Here is a 20,903-nt window from a genome sequence, read left to right on the forward strand (position 1 = left end):
TGGTTTTAGTCAACTGTGAGAAGTATTTCTGACACTGTAGAATAGTGTGTGTGGTTGCGCAGTCATTTTATACGGACCTTCCCAGTTAGGCATGAGTTTTCTGAGTCGATCTGGCTTAGAAGTTGCCGTTTCTCGCAAAACTAGGTCCCCCACACGAAATAAGCATTTCTATACTCCTTAATCAAATTACCGCGCTACCTTTTGTTGATAAGCTGCGATATGCAAGACATCATCATCCCTTTACTCTTCAACCAAGACCAAGTTTGCTCTCAATCCTTCCTCATTCTTTTCTAAATGAAATCAAGGTTTCTAAATGAAGGTAGTCCAACTTCAACCTTAACAAGAGCATCAGTACCATATACCAACATAAAAGGAGTTTCACCCGTGGTAGTCCAAGGTGTAGTCTCGTATGCCCTTAATACATGCAATAACTTATCGATCCACAAACCTTTAGCCTTGTCGAGACTTTATCAATTCCCTTAAAGATTTCCTTATTGGTGACTTCCACTTGTCCATTTCCTTGAGGGTATCCCACCGAACTAGTGCGATGCTCAATTCTATAATTGTTGATAAAGATTGAAAATATTCCACCTTAAACTGAGATCCATTATCTGACACATTAATCTTGGGAAATCCGTAACGAAAAATGATACATTCCTTGACAAACTTAATGGTTGCATCTTCGATTATGTGTTTAACTGCTCTAGCTTCCACCCATTTAGTCATATAGTCGACGGTAATGATGCAGTACGATGCCTGACCTTTTCCTTTAGGCAGCTTTCCTACAATAACAACCCCCCACATAACACATGAAATGGGAAATATCATTGGTGTTAAGTCAGTGGGAGGCCATTTAGAACATTAGCATGAATCTGACACTGATGACACTTCTGATATAATCCATTGCATCTTTTCTTAAAGTTGGCCAAAATATCCTTATCTTAAGATTTTAAGTGCCAAGGCCTTTCCCACCAAGTGATCTGCACAGACACCCTCATGAACCTCTTCGAGCGTCAATCTTGCTTCTCTGGGAGTTACACACCGCATAAGTGGTTGAGTCACTGATTTCTTATAGAGTATAGCGCCAATAATGACATGATTAGCGACTTTGTATCTAATCTTTTAAGATTCATTTGTTTTAGTTCGTAGAATTCCATTCTCAAGATAGTCTCTGATTGGTGTCATCCAGTTTTTTATCTGCCCAATGAAGTTGACGAACTCCCTATGGACATATGGTTTTTCAACAACTGTGATGTAGATTGCTCCCTCCAACCTCTTAGAATCTGCCGTAGCCAAACGAGAGAGTGCATCTTCCCGAATATTGTCATCCCTGGAAATTCCCACAAGTTCAAATATCTAGAAATTTGAAGTCATGTTTCTCACTTCTGCTGCATAAAACCTCAACCGTTCCTCTTTTTGAGCATACTCTCCAGAAATTTTTTTGACAAAAAGTTGTGAGTCAGTATAAGCATGTAGTGACTTAACATCAAGGCTCTTAGATAATCTCATTTTAGCCAATAATGCCTCATATTCTGCCTCATTATTTGTCACTTTCAAACCAAATAAAATAGCTTGACGAATAATGAAATTTTTAGGACTAATCAAGATCATACCCCCGCCATATTTTCCTTGTGCAACCGAATCATCGGCAAACAAAGACCAAATATTTGGCGGTTGAGTTGTGACATTATCAAGAATAATTTCCATTGGAGTATTAAAGGAGAATTCAGTTACAAAATCCGCCAGTGGTTGTACCTTGACGGCAGTTCTAGGCTTGAAGACAATATCATGCTCCCCAAGCTCAATCGCCCAAGATGCCAATCATCCAGCAACATTAATTTTTGAAGAACTTTTTTTAGTGCTTGATCAGTGATGACCTCGATAGTTCGACCTTGAAAGTAGTGTCAGAGATTTCTTGCAGTGGTTACCAACCCCAATGTTAACTTTTCGATGTTGGGTACCTTGTTTCAGCATTTTTCAAGGCATGACTTACATAAAATACCAGCGTCTGAATTCCAGCGTCATCCTTGATTAAAATAGAACCTACAGAACAATCAATAGCTGTAAGGTACAACTGCAAAGTCTCTTGAGGATCAGGCTTCACAAGCAAATGTGGAGATGACAAGTAATCCTTGACTTTTTCGAAAGCTGCATCACACTCAGGCGTCCAATAAAATTCTTTGACTCCACAAAGTGTGTCAAAGAATGGCAAAGACTTCCTTGCGCTTCGAGAGATGAAGCGTCGAAGTACTTCCAACCTGCCTGTTAATTTTTGAACTTCTTTCTTAGTCAATAGGGCTTTCATATCTAGGATTGCTTGAATTTTATCTGGATTAGATTCTATTGCTCGCTTACTTACCAAATAACCAAGAAAATTATCCGAACTTACCCCTAAAGTGCATTTAGAAGGATTGACCCTCATTTTCTTATCACGGAGTGTCTGAAAACATTCTCGCAAGTCACCGAAATGACTTCAGTCACTACTCTTTACGATCAAGTCATCAATATAACATTCCATATTCCTTCCAATCTTCCTTTCAAATATCTTGTTGATCATTCTATGATATGTGGCACCTGCATTAAGCAACCCAAAAGGCACCATAATATATGCATATGTTCCTTTGTGAGTAATGAAGACTGTCTTCAAAATATCATCTTCGGCCATTATAATTTGATGGTACCCCGAGAAAGCATCAAGGAAGCTAAATATTGAATATCCCGCTGTAGCATCGATGAGTTGATCAATATTAGGCAACATATAATGATCTTTTGGACAAGCTTTATTAAGATAGCTGTAATCGACACACATGCGCCACTACCTATTAGCTTTTTTCACAACCACCACATTTTCCAACCACTCAAGAAATTGAACCTCTTTGATAAAAACCGCGTTTAACAACTTTTGGACCTCCTCCTCGATCACTTTTTGTCGCTCAAGTGCGAAGTTCTTTTTTTTTCCGTTTTAGAGGCTTATAGAATGAACTGACATTCAACAGATGGACAAAGATATCTTTGCTTATTCCAGGCATATACTCAGCTCCCCAATCACATATGTCCTTGTATTCCCTAAGCAAAGAAATTAATTCGTCCTTGATTGTGCTAGGAAAATCATTACCAATAGTCACGAAATGAGTTTCCACCCTTGGATCAAGATCGATTTGCTCTACTTTAAATGTTTCCTCAGCGATACGCTTTGTGAGATCGACATCAAAATGCTCTAATTCAATATTGTACGTGGCCTTCTTTTACCTCGAGTTTGAGCGTCTGCTCCAGAATTTCTCTTACCAGTATTCTGTTCATCAAACTCATCATTTCGCTGATTACTGACCTTTGAGTAATGTTCATTCATCTCTTCAAGAGCAAGAACCCTAGCAGTCACTTCATCTCCTCTTATTTCAACAATCCTGTTTTGAGTAGGAAATATTATTTTGAGATGATTTAATGAACAAATTGCTTGAAATTTTGCTAACATTGGTCTACCCAAAATCAGATTATATTGAGAATCAACATCAACCGCATAAAATTTCATGTCATGGTTAACAATTCTCGGTTATAGATCAGTTTGGAGATTAAGAGTAATGTGTCCTTTAAAAGTCACTGGTTGATTATTAAATGCATGGAGCGGCGGTTCTTTGCAAGGCTCCATTTGTTCTCCAAACAACTTTAATTTATTATAAGCATTTTTGAATAACACATTCACCGAAATACCATTGTCCACCATTACCCTTCTAACACGGTGTTCCTATAACACACAAGAAAATATGAAAGGATTTTCGTGAGGCCAATTAACACCTTCATAGTCGTCATAAATAAACATGATAAGATCTTGGTGAGAAGGTCGACCACTCTGCTCGTAAAGTTTATAAACTTCTCTTGCATAATTTTTCTTGGCCATCTTGGTTGATTTTTCCAAGACACTTTTACCCGAAATGGTGTTGATTTCTCACCGAATTTCAACTTTCTTGTCCTTGGAATCTCTCCCTTGTTCTTTGTCCTTGGAAATGAACTTCTTCAGCTCTCCATCCTTGATCAGCTTCTCAATCAATCTTTTAAGGTTGAAACAATCCTCGATGGTGTGCCTTGTGTCTTCATTATACTCACAATATTTTTTGGTATTTTTCCTCGAATCAGGGACATTCATCATTGAGGGCCTCACAAAACTAGGCTTCTTCTTAATTTCATTAAGGATTCGATACCTCGAGGTGTTAAGAAGAGTTAAAATAGTTTGATCTTTTTCCTTTTTCCGAAATTCTTTTTTTTCTCTTTGCTCTTGGCTAACCAACCTTTAGATGGCTCTAGAGACTTATCCCTCATCGCATCTGGTGATCTTCCCCGTTTCTTTCCCTTTTTTTCTTTTTTGGAGTATCTTCGACATCTCCAAGTGCTTCCTCTTTCATCCAAATATTCTCAGCCCTCGCATACATCTCATTCAAACTGGTAGGAGGCATAACATTGAATGATTTCAGTAGTTTTCAACTTTTCACAAGATCTAAAATGCTACGAAAAAACCCATAGCTCGAGTTTCATCCAGAGCAACAACCTTCTCACACTCTTGTTCAAACCTTCTAAAAAAGGCTACCATTGACTCATTAAAATGTTGCCTTGCATTTATCAGCGCCACCGTATGTTGTCCCGTCCTTCTATTCTAAGCAAGGTGTCGAAGAAATTTACCTCTCAGTTGCTCATAGGACCAGATAGAGTCAAGCTTCAAAGTTCTGTACTATCCCTGCATGCTATCCTTCAAATATACCTCGAAGAGCTGACACATAACCGACTCATCATGGCCTACACACTTCATCTGTCTTTCATATTGCGTTATGTATTCAAGAGGATCCCCCTTCCCATAATAATTGGATATCTTTGGGATGGTATAGGCCAGCGTAGGCTTTTTTTTCCCTCGCCAGTAGGGATTCTGTCGAATAACTGTCAACACCACCTCCCATGAAAGCCTTTTCCACCTTCTCTAGTATTTTCTTCAATGATATATTCTCATCTTGGTAACAGTAATATTTATTGTCATAATATCTTCGATCGCGGTGGCCATCTCGATGACCTCGACCATCATTATGATAACCTTGACCTCCATCGTCTTGATAATCACCTTCATCATCATAATTTCCTCCGTCATCTCCACCACCACCATTATTGTTTCCTCCTTTGTTGTTATTTCGTTCTCCATCATAGTATGGAGGGGTTCGACTTCTTTGTTGACGATGGTCCTCATGACGACCTTGATCACCATTGTGATGATCCTGGCCTCCATCATTTTGATTTCCATATCTATCGTTATTTCGAGGCGAATTCCTTGCCATATCCAATCTTAAACGTCGATGTTCCTCCTCAAGTTCCTGCTTTTGGAGTTCTAAGGCCCTGATGCATTTCATCCTCTCCTCTTCAGTGCTTGGAAGATGTAACGACCAAGAAAATTACGCTTGTATTATATTCTAATAAAGATAATTTATGTGTATTATTATGTGATTAAATGTGTTGAGTCATAAAACCCTAACTGCTATGTGCTACGTGTTGTCTGTTTTGATCAGAATATGTTTCGGATATTTATTGAGTGTTTAATTATAAGTTATAGGTTTTATATCAAAACCCGTACAACCCAAACAGTGTTTTAAAAGCTCATATTTCAAACAAAATTATTGGCCCTATTTTGCCAAGAATGACCTATGCCATATCGTTATTCTGAACCCCTAGACATTTTACAAATTTACCTTTTTCGCGAAAAACGACTTTTCCGGACCCCTTCGGGAGTCAAAAACCCCACAAAAATCATATTTTTATTTCTATATGATCATGAAATTATCAAACATCATTTTTCTTTGCATTTTTTTAATATTCATAATTTTTGGGAATTTTTGACATTTATTTTGTATTTATTGGATATTTAAAAATTTATTATTGATACCCAAAAATTATAAAAATTGGGGCCAAATATTTTTATTAGATGTGTAATTAGCCACTTAATTTCATTTAGGGGTATTATTTTAGTAGAAATATAAATAGCTGATTATTTGTTAATTATTCATTAACTAAATTATTAAAAATCAGAAAAATCAAAAAATTAGTTTGTTGGTGAAGAACAACTGCAGAATTAAACCACAAATTTGAAGGTGATTCTGTTATCCGATTTGATCATGTGAGTAACCAAAATGATCCTCTTGATCTCTACTTTCTATTCATATCAACAATTTCATGTTTTGTAGCTTCGATTTTCAATTCATTTTTTTAGGGTTTATGCTCGAATTTGGGATTTATGATTCAGGAATTGTTTGACTGTTTTGATGATTCAATTAGCTTTATATTGAGTTGAGGAATGATTTGGCATGATTAATTGGTTCGTATAACCCCGGGAAGATAGTTCCCGAGTTCTTGGTTTTTAGCAAAATTTTGAATTCATTTTTGATGAATTTATGGATGTTTTGATTGTTGTTGATTGTTGGAATAGATTAAAGAACACTGTAGCTTTGATTTGGCATCAGTTTTGTAAAATATGGTTAACGTTTTGATGAGGCTCGTGTTTTCGCCGGAGTTTCACCGGTGTTACTCTGTTTGCGCCGGAGAAGGTGGATGAATGGCCGATGGTTGCAAGGGACGGGATGGTTGTGCTGTGAAGGGAGATTGGAGTAATTTTGCAGCGAAAACGGAACGAAATTGTGTTGTTTTAGCCGCGTTTTTGCCTCGTCGGAAACAGCCCACCGATGTCGGATTTTGGGCAGCCGGACGGCTGTTCTTCATCGACCCGAGTCGACCCTATTTCGACCCTGGAAACGACCCGGGTTTGATCCCCCAAAATCTGAATCCATTTCCTGTTTTGTGTTTCTGGAATTTTTATTATTTATTTATATTTTATTAAATCAAAATCAGTTTTATAAATTCTAAAAATCTATTAAAAATTAGTTTAAAATTCTGAAAAATATTATAATTAATTTCTAAATTATTTTATTAATTTAGAAATTCGAAATTAATTATTTATTTAATTATTTACTTATTTATCTATTATTTAATAATTAATTAATTAATAAGGTTAAAAATATATCGAATAATATGAATAATAATTCGATGATTGGGCGAATAATGCGAGTAACTCATAGTTATACGAGTAGTTGATCGATGAGTTGGATTATTATTCGAGCGTTAGTTTATTTATTCGAAGAGTGTCGTAATAGTTATTCGTATCGAATAATTATTCGTAAATAGCCGGTTAATCATATAATTCGTAATTAATTGTAATAATTTGTAATAAATTCTAATAATTAAGGACTAATTATTTTAAAATACAATAAATATTAAATAATTATTTAAAAATATAATTAAAGTTTATTTAATTATGTTTAATTATTTATAATTGATTGTTAATTAATTAAATCTTGTTTATTGCGTAGTAATTAAACCGTTAGTCCGATTTAAGTGAAACGAAGACCCTTAGACTTATAAAAATGACCCGATTCCATTAAAAATAATTATAAATCATAATTTCTTTCGGAAGCGAGTTGTCTTGGAGTAGTTAATTGTTTATAGGCCCTAATAGGGGTAGAATCGAGTCAAATAAATCCCGAAAAATTGTAAATCGAACCTGATAGTGTTTGTTAGTGCAAATATAAGTCTAGTATCGATTCTAAAAATAATTAAGAGTCTAAAATCAATTATGTGCCTTATGGGCTATGTGCTTTACGGGATTATGTGAAACTTATGTGCTATATAATTATATATGCGAGTCAGATAGAATCGTATGAGTAGACGATTAGGGTTACGTGGTATCAATTCAAGATACACGTATGAAGTAAGTTATCTAAACGAATATCTTTCCATGATAGATTCAGTATCAACAAGGCGAATCAAGCAGGAGACGGAAGGCGGTGAGTAATACGAGGTTAAGTACGCGTCAGGCAGGTTTTTCCCCTATTCTAAGTTCAAAATAGTGAAATATACCTCACTTTCCGTATCAATTGCACCTTGATAATTCTTGTTTACATATACTGATACACAATTATGGATTCTTGTTCTATTTCATTTCGATTCTTGATTTCTCCCAATTTATTGAATCCTCTATTCATATTCCAATATTGATACCCTTAGTTATATATACTCTGATATATTCCGATGTTGGGATACATCAAAAGTATACCGATTGTTCCGAATGCTAAGTATGGTCTGGATGGTTATGATATGGGTCGGGTATTAACCGGACCCTTGATTATTAGGCCATAGTTGCCTGGGTACCTGTTAGGAATATATGTGCATTAGTTTGATGATATGTTTAACAAAACACTTAAGTAGAAATTTAGTGTCTGTAGCCTCAACGGATAAGACCACTTTGGCTATCCGTTGATGGTGTAGCTTTACTTAGAAATAAGTCTAGTATTGTAGCATATTTCAGTCTCTGTATTTAAAATTGTAATTCTTAGAAGTTGAGAGAAACTATGAGTCATGTTGACTACTAGATGATATGCAGATAGGAAGGCCAATTGTAAATATTTCATGCCTTGTAATTTTGTATAAATGAAGTGGTATCAACGGATGACTTAAAAGACCTTCAACGGATGAGAAGCTAAGCTTCAACGGATGTCTCTAAAGCTTCAACGGATAACATCCTTCAACGGATGAGAGCATCAACGGATGAAAGCTTCAACGGATAACATCCTTCAACGGATGAGAGCATCAACGGATGAAAGCTTCAACGGATAACATCCTTCAACGGATGAGAGCATCAACGGATGAAAGCTTCAACGGATAACATCCTTCAACGGATGAAGTCATCAACGGATGAAAGCTTCAACGGATGTTCTGCTAATCAGCCGTTGATAAGTGGTAGTTGTACCTACAAGCAGAGGCACGTGGGTTGACAGAGAAAACTGAGATGTGGTAGCCGAATTTCAGGATCAACAGAAAAAGCAGCCGTTCTTCTTTTGTACAAAGTTGCAATAGTCAACAAAGTACTTGAGTGAACAGGAAAAGAAGCAAGTGAAGAACTTATTTTACTATTGTAATTTTATATTGTTTTTCACTTGTACACTTGGTAATATATATGAACCAAGAAGAAGCTAGTAATTAGAGAGATTTTTCCAGAGCTGTTAAGAAATATCTTGAGAGAAAATTCATCTAGTTTGTACTAGGATGCAGCTGTGATCAACATTGTTGAACACAGATTTTCTAATATACCATCTCTGGTGGAACAACAAATCCACCAGAAAAGTTTTTAAGGTCTGTTGTGTTCTTTACATTTGTGCTTGAATATATATCTGTCTGTATTAGCTTAAAGCAATTCACACACTTGTTCTTCTTGAACACACAACTTTATAAACTGCTCAAAACTTGAAAAAGTTTTGAGATTTACATTCAACCCCCCTTCTGTAAATCTCATTGTTAGTCTTCTAGGAATAACAGTACCCCTTATGTTGGTGGGGTCTATGTAGTTGGGTATAGATCTGCACTGTATCCTGATTGATCAGCAGGTTATATTGCATATGTTGGTTCTTGTTTCCAGTCTTGTTCATTTGACACACGCTAGTAATGGAAAATTATTATTCTTTATAGAAACAAATGGTTATTCAAACCAGCAAGTTACCGGTTCATTTATTCTTTCTCTTTATACTGTATATATTATTGCAGGCTTGTTGAGCAATTTTGGCTCATTTCCTTTTATTGTTGTTCACCTTGTTTTTCAGTTAAGGTAGAGAATGAAACTCATCAGAACCCGAGTAGTCAAGAAGCGGGTCAAGCAGCGGGACCCTCTAATACCAAGGGTGTTTATCCCTATTCCCGAAGAGAGCTTTGAGATGCCAGATCAGGTGTAGCAGGATAAGTAGTAATAGTGATGGTTTGAATAAAAGTTGTTTAGTGTGAAATGTAGATATAATAAAGTTTTGTAACCAAGAGAGTTCTTGAGATAGATTGTTTAAACTGGTTTGTAATAAAGTTGGTTTGTTGTTCTTGTTTTCAATCCTTAATCTTGAAAAGATCCTGAGTAGTAGTAGCTCGGGGTAATTATGTTATTGATATTATGCTTGTACAGGTTTAGTAAGTAGTTTAGTGTTAATAATGCCCCAAATCTATACTCCGGATTCGGAGGGTGTTATAGAAGAACTCTGGCTGATGGGGATCTTGGTCTCCTGTCATCGCCACAATAGGCTTGGTTAAAATTCTCCTCCAAGTTCCTACCCTGTATTAAATTTCTCCTACCCTCACGAGTTTGGGTCGCCTCAAAACTTCTCCTCCCTTCAACATAGTAATGATATTCATGCCCGCTCGGAACCTCGCGGTTCGGACCATCCTCTTCACGGTGATGGCCCTCACTGCACTCTCCCCGTGTGGACTGTGCTCTTTGAAGACAGATCTGATTTCCTTCATTGTCGATCAAGACGCGGGTGATAATGCTTTCAGTTGCACCCACCGCGATAGATGATCGAGGGATGACGACGAGTCTAGAGGGTGTTGCATTACGGATTATGGGTGTTCTCATCTTACGAGAATATGTCATAAGTTTTGAAGATTGAGACATGGTTCAAAGATTTAATGAAGTTTTTTTAATAATCTATACGCCCCCTTCCAGGCGCGCCAAATGTTGATGCCTTTTTTCGTCGGAGACTAGGCGTCAATGATTTGTTAATGGTGTGCGTGCAGAGCTTGAGCTTCAATGGTGAAAATAGGGTTTTAGGTTTATATGACTGCTCTTGAGAGTTCGTCAGGTGTAAAATATTGTGTAACCCCTCACAATGCCTACCATATATATACGGACCAAGTTAACGTAGTTCTAGTTAATCTCTAATTCATCTCCGACTCTTTCGGAGCAAGTTATTATGTTTATATCAACGTCTACCTTACGGTTGTAGAGTCTTAATAGAAGTGAATGTTAGGTTGATATATTATGAAGATTTTTAGTTTATTATTTAGTATCAATTATATTGATCGTTGATTGTATTTAATGGAACCAATGTCAATTTGATTATCAATTGATACAATCAACGATCGTTGATTGTTGAGATCAAAACAGTTGATAAAATCAACGGTCGTTGATTGTTTGTGTAATGAAACAACTCATTATTGACAAGTGCGTACAACGATATATCAATGTGGCTCGATTGTGTCAAACATCTTAATTAGTCTACAATCATTGATTATAGATTATCATTGACTTAGTATAATCAACAATGGTATAAGTGAACCGAACAGAGCGAAAACACTAAAATCTCCCAAAAAGTTAAACAAAATTTACACGAAAATCTGTTGTTAAGATATTGATCAGATGACATGGCTTGCAAGAGAGAGAGCAAGCAATGAAGATTGTGAACTTCTATCGCCAGCAACTAGCTTTAATTGTATGAAGTATGATTAGGTGAGTTCAAACTATAGGCAACTTATTGAACTATCATGTTATAGTTACATTTAGGAAGATTGAACGGCTCGATGATTTCATTCAACCAACCAATTACTGGTAAGGAGGTTAGAATCTTGTTAATACGATTATACTCAATATATATATATATATATTAACTGTTTGATATAAAGCTGAGAAAAATAAGCACACAAAGTTTGCTTGTCAAAAATAACTTCTCCTTCTGATAATGATATTACATAATAAATAGAATGACTTGAAAACAGAAAAACAGAAAGCTAAAAACTAGGACTCCACTAAACTGACTACATCACAACGTTAACAACGTTTATTCAACATGATCCTACTAAGACGGAACTACTTGCACGACCTTGCACGACCGAGTCGTGTAAACACAAAACACACACACACACCTACGCCTAAAACAAACAGAACACTAAGACAGGTTTCAGATTATTTTGCAACAATTTCCCCCTTAAGCTGAAACTTGTCTGGTCAAGCCTTTCACTCCTAACAGAGTTCTCATCTTCTCGAACCTTGCTATTGCCAGAGGTTTAGTTAAACAATCTGCCCGCTGTAACTCTCCACTTACATGTCTTAATACGATTTCCCCACGGTCCACGCATTCTCTGATAAAGTGGTAACGCACATCAATGTGCTTACTTCTTCCATGAAAAACAGCATTTTTTGCAAGATCAATTGCAGACCTGTTGTCCAAATACAGAATTATTGGGCTTAGCTTTTCACCCGTCAGTTGGCTTAATAAATTCCTAAGCCATATGCCTTGGAATGCTGCTGCCGTTGCAGCCATGAATTCGGCCTCACAAGACGACAAGGCAACGCATTTTTGCTTTTGAGAAACCCAGGTGACCAAACTATCATTTAGATAATAAACCATTCCACCTGTACAGCGTCTGTCATCGAGGTTCCCTGCTATGTCACTATCCGAGTACCCTGTCAAGAGATTGTTTCCACTTTCATCAGAATATACCAACCCAAAATGCAATGTCCCTTTTACGTACCTGAGGACCCTCTTTGCTGCATTTAAGTGCATCACAGTTGGGCGCTCCATATGTCTACTTATGATACGACATATGCTATATCTGGTCGTGTATGGACCAAGTATCGAAGCCCACCGATTATACTCTTATATTTAGTGGAATCAACTAGTTGTCCTCCCTCATCTTTGGTTATCTTTTCTTTAGGATCCATAGGGTGTTTGGTGGGGTTGCATTCTCCCATTCCAGCCTTCTCGAGAATTTTCTTTGCGTAACCTGCTTGTTTAAGCTTGATAAACCCATTACCCTGTTCGACCTCCATACCCAGGTAGTAGCTCAGCTTCCCTAGATCACTCATTTCAAACTTAATATTCATGTGGTTCTTGAACTGTTTTATCATGTCTTTACTTGAGCCTGTAACTAACAGATCATCAACGTAAACAACTACAATCAAGCTTTCATTACCTTCTTTCTTTGTGTATACAACATGTTCAAAAGGGCATCTCACAAAGCCAAGACTTTCAAGGCACGAATTCAGCTTGGCGTGCCAGGCTCTAGGCGCCTGACGTAAACCATATAGAGCCTTCAACAATTTGTAAACCATGTGTTCTTGACCCGCAATTTCGAACCCCTCGGGTTGAACAACATAAACATCCTCGCTGATCTCTCCATTAAGGAATGCCGTTTTCACGTCTAAATGATGAACTTCCCACTTTTCTTTAGCAGCCAGCGCTAACAGCAGCCTTACAGTTTCAATTCTTGTGACGGGTGTGAATAATTCATCAAAGTCAACCCCGTGTTCCTGGACATATCCTTTGGCCACCAACCTCGCCTTGTAGTTGACTATTTTCCCATCTGCATCCTTCTTTAATTTAAAAATCCCCTTTAAGCCAATTATTTTCTTATCAACAGGAGGAGTCGTTAGCTTCCAGGTACCATTTTTATTGATCGACTCGATTTCCCTTTCCATTGCCAACCTCCAATTCTTGTCTGTCATAGCCTGCTTGTAGTTGTTAGGCTCTTCAGCTCCTGCAAATAATAACTCCTCATCTGCTTCAATTTCCTCCGTGTTTTCATAAATTTCAGCAATTGACCTGATTCGTTTTGGCTCTGCACTATCATCATAGTCGTCTGGATTGAGTCGTGGCACAGGTGGTGTTGCAACAGGCGTAGCACTTCGAGAATCTACATCTGCATCAACTTGCTCAATTTCAGTTGTCGTTTGCTGACCATTCTCTTCCCAATCTGTATCATGAACATCAAACAAGGATTGTAGTTCCTCTGTCTCATCTGTTACTTTCTCCCATTCCCAAGGTTTTGTCTCCTCAAAAATCACATCCCTACTGACGTGAACCTTGTTATTTTCAGGATCATAAAGTCTGTAACCCTTCGTCCCTGGTTCCTTTCCCAAATTGATCATTCTCCTACTTCGATCATCAAGCTTCGTGATTAAATTCCCTGGTACTTTTACATGAGCCAAGCAACCGAAAACCTTTATGTGACCCACTTCTGGTTTCTTTCGCGACCAAGCTTCATAAGGCGTGATGCCAGACAAGGCACGTGTAGGGAGTCTATTCAATAAGTAAATTGAGTGCCTGACTGCCTCTCCCCATAACCTTGCAGGTAGCTTCATTTCTTTTAGACAACTCCTAGCCATCTCGATGATTGTTCTGTTGCGTCGTTCAACTACGCCATTTTGTTGTGGAGTATAAGGCGTAGTGAGGTGCCTTTCTATACCTTCAGCTTCACAGTACCTCTTGAATTCATTAGAGTTAAACTCCCCACCCCTATCGGTACGAAAAACTTTCACTTTTTTCTCTGGACCACTTTCGACAAGAGCTCTAAATTTTTTAAAAGCACTCAATACTTCGTCTTTAGTTTTCAGAAAATATACCCACATTACTCTACTGTAATCATCCACTAATAAAAAGAAATACTTCTTACCTGTAGCTGTCTCGGGAGTGATGGGGCCACACAGGTCTCCATGAACTAATTCCAACACCTTGCTCGCGTGGTACTTGGTCTGAGAGGGAAACGGTTTTCGCGTTTGTTTTGACAATAAACAGCCAATGCACACATCTTTAGGCTGTGTAATTCTTGGCATACCAGTCACCATCTCATGTTTGCACATCAATTCTAATGCCTGATAGTTAACATGTCCGAATCGAGAGTGCCACAATTTTGCATCCTCTACAGCTTTCGTCATCAGACACGACCCTTTGCTAGACTCAATAATCAGTTTATACAATCTATTTGGAGATCTTTTCACCTTCATGAGAAGCATGTCATGTCTGTCATATACCCACAAGAACTGACCTCGTAGGATTACCTTATTTTCTTCTTCAGACATTTGGCCAAGGCTTATAATGTTATTTCGAAGGGTTGGGATATAATAAACATCCTTGAGTATGCGTTCCTCTCCTGTTTTACACTTGAGAGCAATTGATCCCTTACCTTCGATTTTGACCGTAGACCCATCTCCAAAGCGTACCAATCCTGATATCCCTTCATCAATTTCAACAAATTTTGACTTAAAACCCGTCATGTGATTACTCGCACCATTGTCAAGATACCACAAATTAGTTTCACTTCCTTGTTCAGTATTCTTGGACAACTGTAGTGACATCACCCCTGTTTCATTGAGCATCATTTGGCCTGATTCCTCCTTGTCATGTTTGGCCAGAAGTAATGCTGGCTCGTCGTCTTCCACTTGAGCTATATTTGCCTCCTGTCTTGGTTCCTTAGTTCGCTTTGGTTTTCTGCAATCAGCAGCATAGTGGCCATATATCTGACAGTTGTAACATCGAACCTTACTCTTATCTCGTCCTCGAAAACCACCCTTGTTCTGTCGTTTCAGCCATTCCTCACGAGTAAACAGTAGCTGTCCATCATCATTTTCCCTTTTCTTCCATTCTTCTTCCGTTAACAACAGTTGGCCTTCATTCGTTTCCCTTTTACCCTTTCTTCGTGTGCCTTGAGTGAGCCAACAGCCTCTTCAACTGTCATTGTTTCAAGGTCACTAAATTGCTCGAGGGTGGAGGTGATCTGCAGAAATTTTGTGGGCACAGCTCGCAATAGTTTTTTCACGACATATGCTTCATTCATGCTCTCTCCTAGTGCCTTAATGTTTGTCACCAAGCCATTTAGTTTCATGCTGAAATCATCAATGGACTCGTTCTCTTTCATAGTCATGGATTCAAATTCAGTTTTCAGAGTTTGAATCTTCGCTTGTTTAACACGATCAGCTCCTTGACACAAAGTCTTAATGGCTTCCCAAGCCTCCTTGGCGGTTTTCTTGTCAGCAAGAGATAAAAGAATATCCTCCGATATCCCTTGATAAATCATAGCCAATGCCACCTTGTCCGATTTCTCGTCAACTGGTGTCTTAGCATCACTGGGTTCAATAGCAGTCCACACACCCTGGGCTTGTATAAACACTTTCATCTTTAAAGCCCAGGCAGTGTAATTACTCCTGGTTAACATTGGATAACACAGGCCTATCGACCCTACCTTGTTCTTGTTCGAATCCATCGTCGCCCGAGTCTTTGACATTCACGAATTCCAAGCTCTGATACCAATTCTTGTTAATACGATTATACTCAATATATATATATTAACTGTTTGATATAAAGCTGAGAAAAATAAGCACACAAAATTTGCTTGTCAAAAATAACTTCTCCTTCTGATAATGATATTACATAATAAATAGAATGACTTGAAAACAGAAAAACAGAAAGCTAAAAACTAGGACTCCACTAAACTGACTACATCACAACGTTAACAACGTTTATTCAGCATGATCCTACTAAGACGGAACTACTTGCACGACCTTGCACGACCGAGTCGTGTAAACATAAAACACACACACACCTACGCCTAAAACAAACAGAACACTAAGACAGGTTTCAGATTATTTTGCAACATAGAACATTATAGATCATACATCTGGTATTTGACATATGGGAGAAAACTATAATGTAATAATAAGTAAAAAGCAAAACTAACAGGGATATAATTTAAGTGATTATGCCAAGAAGCAGAATTTTGTTCCTAGAAGCACTTTAAAAGCTATTACAGAGCTTTTTACCACTTTAACTTGTGAGGTTTTGTAGTTCATTAGTTTATCGAAACATCAAGCAAGCTTTGGATTCGGTTTACAGTCCTGGTTTTCATCAAACAAGAAAATCAACGAACTCAAGTGTTATTAGCTCAGGAAAAATAATCTTGCAGGCACCACTAACTTTTCTGCAAGTTAAGATTACACAATGGCTGTGCACATCTAACTTGTGGTGTGTGTAGTGAGCCTAGTTGTATCCAAGGCTGAGTAAACTACACAGTTAGCATTAGACCTCCAACTTGCTATTGAAGACTTTGCAACAAGTAGCCCATTACAATGACAGGTTCAATTATGACTGGAAAAATTAGCTGTACTAAGTTTATCTTTTAGTTTTTGGTTTACTAATGAATAATTTTGTGATGTAGGCAAGTCACTAATTTCAACTGATATTAATTAATATGGAATGGAAGATTATACTTGACAAGATATGATGACTACTATTTTCTTGTATCGTCTCAGATCAAATTATAAATAATTTACTTTTGAAAAATTAAAATTATGTGTCAAACACCGATACCAAATACCCAGGCTGTTCTTCGATATTTGACCTCCCTTTACGATCATTTTTTTCCTTTCGGATACGCCGTAACAATAAAAAAACTAATATTTTGGGACCCAGAGAACACCGAAGGTAAGACATGTTCAAGAAAGTACTGTACTGCTCGTATAACACTGAATCTTACTTGATCTTGTTATATAAGAAAGAAAGAAAAAGATGTGTTAGAACTTATCATGTTAGTCGTGTCACAACCAAAATCACAAAAAAAAGTAAACATTTTGCAACATCATGAAAAAAGATTTTATATGTTTAACAAAAGTTTCTAGAAATATATAGTGCCACACTTTAGACTAACTCCCCGGATACATAAATTTAGTAATAAATGATTGCTGAATATATCTACTATAAATAATTAAATATCTGATCACGTTGAGACTAAGTGGTCCCAGGACTTGAACTATGAGACATGAGAGCTAGTTAGGAATTGGGACTAGACCTGTCAATTCGTTCGTGTCGTATATTTTCGTATCGTGTATTTTCGTATTTCGTGTACTTGAATGCCAAACACAAAACTAACATGTCTAGTGTTCGTGTACATTCGTGTTCGTGTACTTTCGTTTCGTGTCGTTTCGTGTCGTGTATGTCCTGTATGTCGTGTTAATTAAATATTAATATATATTAAATTTAATATTAATATAAATTAAACTATAAGATTTTTACGTAAAAAAATTATAAAATATATGAAAAATATATATTTAGATCTCAATTCTATACAATATAATGAAATCAAATAATATTTTAAAAATAAATATGCATACATTTATTATAATTCTACATATATTTATAAAAAATATTAAAATTTAAATATAATATTTATTTATGTCGTATACTTCGTGTCGTGTCGTGTACTCGAAGATTAAACACAAAATCGACAGATTTAAATCTTGACCGTGTACTTTCGTGTTCGTATACTTTTGTGTCGTGTACTAAAAATGCAAACACAAATACTAAATTTTCGTGTCATTTCATGTCGTATTCAAAATTCTCAGGTCTACTTGGGACTAATCTAAATCCACTAATATATAACCGAAGGTTGGATAAGTGTTGAATGCCAAAGGGGTTATGAGTTATCGGATGTACTGAGTTCAATTCTCGCTCATTTTAAATTTTGTTTGAAATAAATATTCATTTACAAGATTATAAGTCTTATTTAAAAAACATAAAATAGACGCAATTTTATTTTTATTTAATAAATAAGCGTATGTTTTTAGAATATCCTCATGTGTGAGTGTGTTTAACATTTAATAACAACGGGTCGGAAATTTTTTAACACGCTCGAGCCGAGCATTTGGCATGATCTGCCCAAGTTCGGCTCGAAATAGGCTTGAGCTCGAGTCGAAAAAAATTCAAAAATATGATTTTATATATTGGATTATTACGAACATTTTTGACTAAAATCTTCTCTTAATTGTTGCATTTGCAATTATTAGAATCACAGACAATTTTACCAACATATAAACTCTTCACTATCTTATTATCTTTCAACCATCTTTTGAACGAGATCAATAATATCCTTCAAATTTTGAAAATCAACTTTGATTCTCATGTCAACTGTATAGTTAGAAAGCTAACCTTGACCTTCAAGTGATTAGAAGACGGATTTGATCAAATTCTGAAGGATAAAATTTTCTAAGTTGAACCAATTTTAGCTTATCAAAATATGATAAAGAATTATATGGATTAAGGCATGATAGACATAAGATCAAATTCATACTAATTCCAGGACTGTCAAAAAATTTGAAAAATCCGATATTCGGCCGAAAAATCCGCATTCATATCCGAAATAAAGCGGATATTATCTGTATCCGAAACAAAACGGATATTATCCGTATTCGAATCCGACGATTGCGGATACGGATACAGATATAAGTATATTTGTATTCGGTAATATCCGTATCCGAATAAAATATATTTAAATATTTAAATAATTTAAAAATATATTATATGAAATTTATAGTGTGTTTATGTGTTATATATATAGATATATTATGTTTATAAAATTTTATAGACATATAGGAAAAAATCATTCGAGTTCAACAATTTAAAGATAACGATTATAATAAAAAGATAAATAAAATTAATTTTTTGAAAAATTAAATATGATTAAATCACTTTATCTCTTATTTTAATTTTTTAAAATGAATTTTTAATTTTTACTATTTTTTTAATAATTTTTCATTTTTTTAATTTTTAATATAAAATAAAAAAATATGATTGAAAATCAGATTCGGATCCGGATATTATCCGTATCCGGATAGTATCCGTCGGATCCGGATTCAGATATTATTCTTTATATATTTCCGGATTCGGATACGGATACAGATATGGATATGAATATGGATTTTCGGATTCGGATCCGGATATAGGCAGATCTGTATCCGAATTATCCGTTTGACAGCCCTAACTAACTCTATCAAAATCAAAAACCAATGGTGTTAAAGTGAATTAACTAAAAATACTATAGTTAAACCTCTGCAAAGTAATATGATTGGAACCAAAAAAAATATTACTTTATCGAGAGTAAATATACTTTGTGTCCATTATGTTGGTACCAGAAAAAAAAATTATTTTAGCTAGTTTATTACTTTATTGATTATTATTTCAATTTGGTTGTAGTTCGATATTTATTTTTATTTTTTTGTCATCAATTCTTAACTTCTATTTCATTTGTAACCCATAACTTTTTAAAACAAAAAAAATATAACTTTCATTCATAAAATTTTTGCCGCAATGAAATTTTTTGAAATAGGGGCAACTTTTTTTGCAAAATTTAAGTGGTGTCATTTTTAATTTTTATATAATTTAAATATATATATTTAACTAAATTAAAAATTTAAGAGGATCGAATGACCCTTCCCCGCTTATAGGATCCGCCCACGCTAACGCTTTATTGGGCATAAAAATAAATTGGTCATACACAATTTACAATTTATTTTCAATACAGTTCTTTACCAAAATTTTCTGATCCAGAATAATCCCATTGATATCAATAATTTATATGGCCGTCCTAGGCCCCTCAAAACTGAACCTTTTCAAACTGTCAACTTGAAAACACGTTAATTCATAAAGTGGGAGCTGACTTGGTCTTTCTCCGATCTGTTTAACTAGTCAAAATTCTAAAACACAAAAACACTTCATTTTATAAAATGACAACTTTGATACCTTCCTTCACTAACGGCTGCCCTTTTTCCCATTTGTTTTATCTCCACTTTCTTTATTGCCTTTAAAGTTGTTTTCAAATATCATTTTCTACGCACATCATATAAAATAAATACACAAGATTTGTGTACAAGAATCTTAGTTCAATTATAAATTGGTGTTGGCAATGATGAAATATTAGGGAGGAATATAAAAAATGAGAGAAAATTATAACTCAGCTTTCCTGCCTGATATTCTATCAAGTAATTGGTCGATATTATGGTGTTAGAATAAATTTAATTAACTGTTAAATCGATAAATTACTGGGAATTTATAAAAATACCCATATTTTCGAATTTATTTATAAAAATACGGTTAATATTGCATATGAGGTTGCAGAGAAAATTGCTCGAAATTGCATATCAGATTACAATGTTGCATTTCATGTTGCATATAAGGTTGTAAATGTTGAATACATATTTTTGAAAATAATTTATGCAATATGGGTATTTTTGAAAAAACCCCTAAATTATTTTGTAAGATCATTGATGATCTGATCCAAAATATTATAATTATCTGAGCAAAAGATTTATATTGAAGTAAAATTTCCTATCCCAATACTAATTTTAACTATGCAATTATTGGAATTTTCAAATTATATTTTCAAATATGTTCTAATTTTAGTTGGAGCCTAATATAATATATACCTTGTGTTTTACGTTTGAAGTAAGATGACAAAAGAGTAGACCC

At 35.6% G+C, this 20,903-nt stretch overlaps 1 protein-coding gene across 1 annotated transcript; it reads right to left on the minus strand.

Moving 5' to 3' along the window:
- Nucleotides 1–450: 450 nt before the first annotated feature.
- Nucleotides 451–4,141, minus strand: LOC141712950 (uncharacterized). Its single transcript, XM_074516123.1, has 8 exons — nt 3,948–4,141; nt 3,250–3,404; nt 2,492–2,574; nt 2,003–2,440; nt 1,427–1,773; nt 1,274–1,330; nt 993–1,114; nt 451–782 (listed from the first exon to the last, which is right to left on the minus strand). Exons 1-8 carry the CDS (start codon nt 4,139–4,141, stop codon nt 451–453), a joined length of 1,728 nt encoding a protein of 575 aa, XP_074372224.1.
- Nucleotides 4,142–20,903: the final 16,762 nt, after the last annotated feature.

The sequence above is a fragment of the Apium graveolens genome, chromosome 1 (genome assembly GCF_009905375.1).
Source record: "Apium graveolens cultivar Ventura chromosome 1, ASM990537v1, whole genome shotgun sequence".
NCBI lineage: Eukaryota > Viridiplantae > Streptophyta > Magnoliopsida > Apiales > Apiaceae > Apium > Apium graveolens.

What these genes read in the sequence shown, in the direction of transcription:
- LOC141712950 (XM_074516123.1), bottom strand. Translation starts at nt 4,141, where the DNA reads ATGAATGTCCCTGATTCGAGGAAAAATACCAAAAAATATTGTGAGTAT. An exon ending in GTTATATTGATGACTTGATC is followed by an intron (nt 2,441 to 2,491) that starts GTAAAGAGTAGT and finishes GAATGTTTTCAG; the next exon opens with ACACTCCGTGATAAGAAAAT. An exon ending in GCTACGGCAGATTCTAAGAG is followed by an intron (nt 1,115 to 1,273) that starts GTTGGAGGGAGC and finishes TTAAAAGATTAG; the next exon opens with ATACAAAGTCGCTAATCATG.